The sequence below is a fragment of the Cyprinodon variegatus genome, unplaced genomic scaffold (assembly GCF_000732505.1).
Source record: "Cyprinodon variegatus isolate N-32 unplaced genomic scaffold, C_variegatus-1.0 Scaffold356, whole genome shotgun sequence".
Taxonomy (NCBI): Eukaryota; Metazoa; Chordata; class Actinopteri; order Cyprinodontiformes; family Cyprinodontidae; genus Cyprinodon; species Cyprinodon variegatus.
Genome location: NW_015150809.1, coordinates 710353 through 716398, shown reverse-complemented (window position 1 = coordinate 716398; position 6046 = coordinate 710353). Strand labels below are relative to the sequence as shown.

At 36.8% G+C, this 6046-nt stretch overlaps 1 protein-coding gene across 2 annotated transcripts in view; it reads right to left on the bottom strand.

Moving 5' to 3' along the window:
- Positions 1-953: 953 nt before the first annotated feature.
- Positions 954-6046, bottom strand: part of tmem169 (transmembrane protein 169) — a 7621-nt gene continuing 2528 nt past the window's right edge. For both annotated transcript variants that reach the window (XM_015386137.1, XM_015386138.1), the window contains exon 3: positions 954-4745. In XM_015386137.1, the coding sequence (XP_015241623.1) occupies positions 4111-4745 (635 nt within the window). In that variant the 3' untranslated portion in view covers positions 954-4110. The remainder of the gene's footprint in view (positions 4746-6046) is intronic.

Sequence of the window (6046 nt, the reverse complement as noted above, 5' to 3'; positions counted from 1 at the left end):
ATTTCAGTTTTCACCTGCACAGGTTTTACGTTGTTTTATTTTAATTAATTAATAAAAAAAAAAAACTCATTAATTAATTAACTTCTCTGAATTCCTCCTAGGTTTGAGCAATATCTACGGCTGATTGTTTTGTCTTACTCTACATTACTGCTAATAACCTGGAGTCCTGTCCAAGGTATAAAACAACCTCTTGCCTTTTGACTGCTTGACTTTGTGCTTCACAAAGGTATTCACACCCCTCAAACATTTTCTTAGCTGTGCCACACCCACAAACTGCAATGTTTGTTATTCAAATCTAATAAGACAGACCAATATAAAGAGACTTAGATGCAGCTGCTCAACTGAGGAAACCCACTCCATGTGTTGTAGAGGTAATCCTAAAATCACATAAAATTTCATTCTCTGTGAAAAAGCAGGAAGTTGCTGATCTTTGTGTTCTTTTGCACAAACTATTGCTCTTTGGTTAGTATATTTTCTGTTGTTCCCATTTATTTAATCTTTGTTAAAATACCAGTGTCAGTTGACGAAGTCAGTGTAACACTGCTGTGCTAATTGTCTGATCTCAAAATGTGGAGTCACAGGTTATTGCCTTTGTGAATACATGCATCCATCCATTAATTAATCCTTGCATGCTGGTTCCCTTCAACAGCGATCAATAGGCTGGGGAGGTTCCTGATCGATCACATGGTTACATAAAAATATGCGGGACAAGCATAAAAGCAGACAGATGCCGCCTCTTGAGGGCAATTTAGAGTGGCCACTTTACCCAACATGAAGCCAAACATCGAGTGGGGTAATAGAAGCATCATCTAGCCTAGATTTGAACCCAGGCCTTACAGCTCACTTAACATTACATGAAAACACCGAAAATAAGATCTGATCATAATTTTCTATTTTACAGCTAGAGTAAGGTGTATAGATTCATTTAATGTTCCACAATTAAAAATGTTGTAATGCATCTTTTTTTTTTATTGTTTTGCAATGCGTGGATTATCAACAGTAATGTGGAAAACAGATTAATTCCCAAACCACATACATGTTTTTCTTTGTAAACAAAAACAACACACTCAGATAGAGATCGTTCATAGATAAAGATTCCTAAACACTTTAACATTCGTCTCACCAACCATTTAAATCACCCGATTCATCTAAAGCGAATTCTTCATTATGTCAAAGTGCCAGAGTATAAAACACATACAGTAGCTTCAACATTTGTGAGAGGATAACAGAAATCAATGATGAGGATGAAGGGATGACATAAAGAATAAATATTTAGGAATCTGACCAAATTCCTGACTAGAAAGCTACAAATATTTTAACAAAAAAAAAGCATAATGAGGTTCGGGTGACACAGTTTATTTGATGGAGCTTAAACAGGATGGCAATGTGATAATGAAAGGTAATACTTAGCTCTGACCAGTGACTGATGGGTCTGAAACTAAAAAAAAAATGTTTTTTTGTCCTCCTCAGCCAAAACTAAATTAAAACCTTCCTAATGTTCCAATGTCTAACCCTTTAATAAACAAGTAAAAAATAAATGTATGTTTAAATGGGATTTGTCATGTAGCATCCCTTTTTAAATTGGATTCAATGTAAGTCTAATAGTCAAGGAATCCTTTGCAGTTTTCTTTAATTTAACGGTTGACTCTATGTTTCTTTTAATCCATGAATGCAAATGAGGTCCACACTAATTAATGTGTATACGTTAAATTCAATGGAAAGAAAACAGAATTGAAAAATACAAATATAATAGCTTGACCTTACAATTGCTTTCGGCTTTATCAGACTAAGTTATCAAATCAAGGGGGGAGTGGTTGGGGCATGGAGCTTGGTATCCTGAGGTTGTGAGTTACAAACCTACTCCCACAGAATGCCACTTAGGCTCCGTAATGCCAGACTGCTACCCAAAGGGATGGGTTAAATGAGTGAATTCCGTTGCACTGTATTTATGACAGTGTAATGACAATAAAAATGCTGGACAAAAATAAATAAATAAATAAAATGGATCGTCAAAACAGTCTTTAAGCATTTAGAATCCAATCCAGTCATGTTCTTGGAAATGTACTTTCTAAAAATGAAGCAAGTTTTACATTTTAAATACTATTAGGAACTAAAGACACCCTCCGTATCTGTTCGAGCCTTGAAATTGATTTCAATATTACCAATATTTACCTTTTTCTAATAATGCAAAATAATTCAAAATATATATTGTATTATTCAATACCATTTCATTACATAAATAAACCGGTAAATGTAAAATTACACAGGTGAACCTTCATCAGACTCTATGCATAGAATGGTTTTGTTATGCTGCAACAAAAATATTTTAACTGATGAATTAACACAACCTTTAATTAAAGCTATGATGCTAAAAGGACTCTTAGAAAACCAGCAAAAACACGGCTGCAGCTTTGTTTTCTTGCTTTCATTTTTTTTTTTTTATAGGATTGACGACCAAAGACAAATGACACACAATGGATAACCGGTGTTGGAAAACTGCCTCCTTATAAGGCAATGTAGTTTCAGTCGATAATGTGTTAACAGAGTGTTTTGATCTCCAACATCTGAGTCTTTGCAGCAGCTTCACAAACGAATGGAAGCTGCTGTGGAGGTTAATGCTTTTTCTGACACCGTTTCACAGCGATCCCAAATGTCCACTAAAGATATTTACAGAAAAAGGAGAAGCTTGGATGTGATGTACAGTTTTTGGTGTTACTGGATCTCCACAAGCCAAGGCCAAGCTGTAGTGAAAGGTCTCTGAGATCTGTTTAGTAATCCCTGGAAGCTGTTTAGTGACATAACTTGTAAACATAAAAACTGACCCCTGATCCCCGAATACGCTCATAGTAAATAAGGGTAAAAATTATTCAGCACCTAAAGACAGTTCAGGCAGTGGATACTGAGTTCTACTTTGCAGGAAAGTGTAACAAAATAGTTTTCAAACCTTTTTCACATGATTGTTTTGTCTTTTTTTTTATTTAATAAAAATAATCTTAATAATGGAAATTATTAAATAATGGAAAAGAGGTTAGGAATTTTGCAAAAATTACAATTTTACAAAATCCCAAAATAAATCTATTTGAACAAATTCAATTTTTCAGGTGCTTGTTTTGAAACTGAAATAAAAATTTAAGAGGACATCGGCACAAGATGCCGACAGAAACACAAGAAACACAATGCCCTGCAAAAGTGTTCAAATATCTCAAATCTTTTCAACTTTTGTCAAATAACAACCACAAACATTAATGTATTTTAACTAATGCTTTAGACAGTATTTATATATATATATAAATTTGAAAGTATGATAAGCATGTCAATTCTTCACTGTTTACTGCAATAAATAAGATTGTAACCAGAAGCCCTGGTCTGTTCTTGTGGAGTTAGTTTACCATAATCTTTTCATACATAGAAAGTACTTATAGATCAGTGCTTCTGCGCTCCGCTTGTAGTGTATGTCTACTTCTGTCACCCTGAACCCCCAATCAGCCCTAGCATACGGCTGCTCACACTGAGCCTGCTTCTGCTGGAGGATTCTTCTTATTTACCTGGAGTTTTTTTCTCTCCACTGTCGCTACGTGCATGCTTGGTGTGAAGGGCTACTGTTTACTCAATGCAATTAGCTGATTTTAATTTGACAGAAAATGTTTACCAGTCGGATCTGATTTAATAATCTCTGGAAAGTGCCTTTAGATGACAGGTGTTGTGGATTGGCGCTATATAAAAAAAAGACAAACAGTATGAAGGTCAAGGGACATTGGTAAAAAAAAAGCTCAGAATCATAAAGCAGGTCTAGATTATAAAACACCCAAACCTTGAGCACCTTGTAGAACACTGTCTGGTTCATTACTTGAGCAGGGAAATAGTACAGTAGAAAACCTAGAGAAGAATGTTAACTCTGGAGAAACTGCTTCTCAAGATGTGCAAAACCTGTCAAGATATACTAAAACTTGTCTGCAGCTTTAAGTGCATAAAGGTACTCATATGTTGATTTATCACATATGACACCAACAGAATACATTGAAGCTTGTGGTTGCAACCTGACAAAGTGTGAAAAGACCCAATGAATATCATTACCAGGCACAATGTGCCATGAAATCAGCATCCGCTTCTTCAAACTGATGATGTCTGAGCGATTTCACTGGGCGCCTTGCTCTGCAGAGTCCCAGAAACCGTGTCTGAGTCTAGTAGCTCCACAATGCTGTAAGGTGAGCAGTCCTCCAGCCCCAACTTCCCACAAGCCCAGCCACAAAAGCCTTTCTCCAGGTCTCGCACCACCTGCCACCACTCACTGAAGGCCCAGGACACCTGCACCACGGCTGAGTACAGAGCCAGAGACAGCGCCACTGGCATAATGAGCACAGGGTAGAAGATGATGAGAAAGGGGCAAATGGTAATCTTGTGCCAGAACGTCCGCTCCTCGTTGTACACTAGGAAGACATTGTACCAGGTGAGCGTGCCGTAGTAGAAGGAGGTGATGAAGGAAAGGAGAAAAACCACAGGAGCGCAGGAGATGGTCCACAGCACTACGTGGGGTCCCTGGCACACTCCTAAGGTACAGTTGCGTTTGGACCCTTCTCCGGCCTCGCACTCTGCATTGAGACGCTCCTTGGACTTGGCCAGATCCCTGATTTCCCTCTCTGTCAAAGTCACATGTATATCCACCACCTGACCCTTCTTCTTTCCTCTTGTGATAGTGCCAGTAAGCGTGACATACCGGCTGTCTGGAGGCAGGTTCCAGTCTCCTCCTGTTTAGAGATAAAAGTGATTAACAACAGTCCTTTGATTGATCTTTACTTTAGCACAAGTTAGTAAAAGATTAAAAAAAGTTTATTTGTTTTATAATAACAAGTAAATTAAGAAATGCTATAAAAAACATTTCAGACATACAGACTTAATCAAATTAAACATAGAAAAAAAAAGGTTCAGATTGTTGTCTACTCTTATATTTCCAGATTTGTCTCTCAACATTTGGACCTCTGTTGCATTTAAAAACAGAGTTACTTTTAGATGTGCATATTGATAAAAACAGATTTTAAATAAAAAATGAAATACAGAAAAGTATTGCATGTTTAGGACTGAGCTTATTTGTAAGTATAAGGTTGCAGGAAATAAAAACTGTATGGTACAAAAACTGACACCATATATTTTAAATTACCGGTAGCCAAGTTCTCAATATGTTTTAAACATAAACCAAATACAAGACAGTATTTTAAGAGGAAAAAGAACAAAAGTGCCTCATTATTATTATTTTTATTTAGGTATTTTCACTTATTTTTTCTGTTTATTTGTTAATCAGGTTGTGGAGAAAACAGGTTCAGAAAGTCGTAGATCTCTCCCCAAACACACCTTGCAACTCACTGTTTGGAATCCCAAAGCTTTGGGAAACGTAGTCCCTCCTGCTCTGGGAGGTACCAGAAAAACATTGTTTTAATGTTGATTCTCAGCTCCATCATTGAATTTCTAACATTATATTTGTTCCTTTGCCTATTTCTTCAAATGTATCTTTTATGTTGAAACTAAGGTTAGCCATTTTTCATCAAAAGACTACCCTGGAACTCTCAATTAGGCTGTTTTTATTCCTCCTTTAAGACCAGGAAGAGGCTTAATGTAACCACTTTAATGCCAGTGTTGGACTATATCAATATATTATACATGCACTCATTAGCTTAGAGTTTGAGGGCTCCATCATGGAGCTCTGAGCTTTACCACCAGCCTCAGAGCTCTTTCACATTACTGTGTGTTTTATGTCCTGCTGGCTGGCCTTCTGGCATCCCACAGGCTTTAGCATTGGTATTTATTTATTTATAAATGTTTACTTGGTCAGCTTCCTTATTCATTACAAATGTATATTCTCTATAATTGTACTGGTTCCTTTTAGATTCGTTCTGTTGACCTATTTTATTGTCAGAGGCAAAGGTCTGATCTGAGCTGGGAAAGAAGAGTTTTCAGTTTGCTGCTCCTGCATTGGACCTTCTACGTAACGACTGAAATCTGAGGGAGCTGGTCCCGTGAGAATTTTTAAAAGACATTTTAAAAGACACAAATG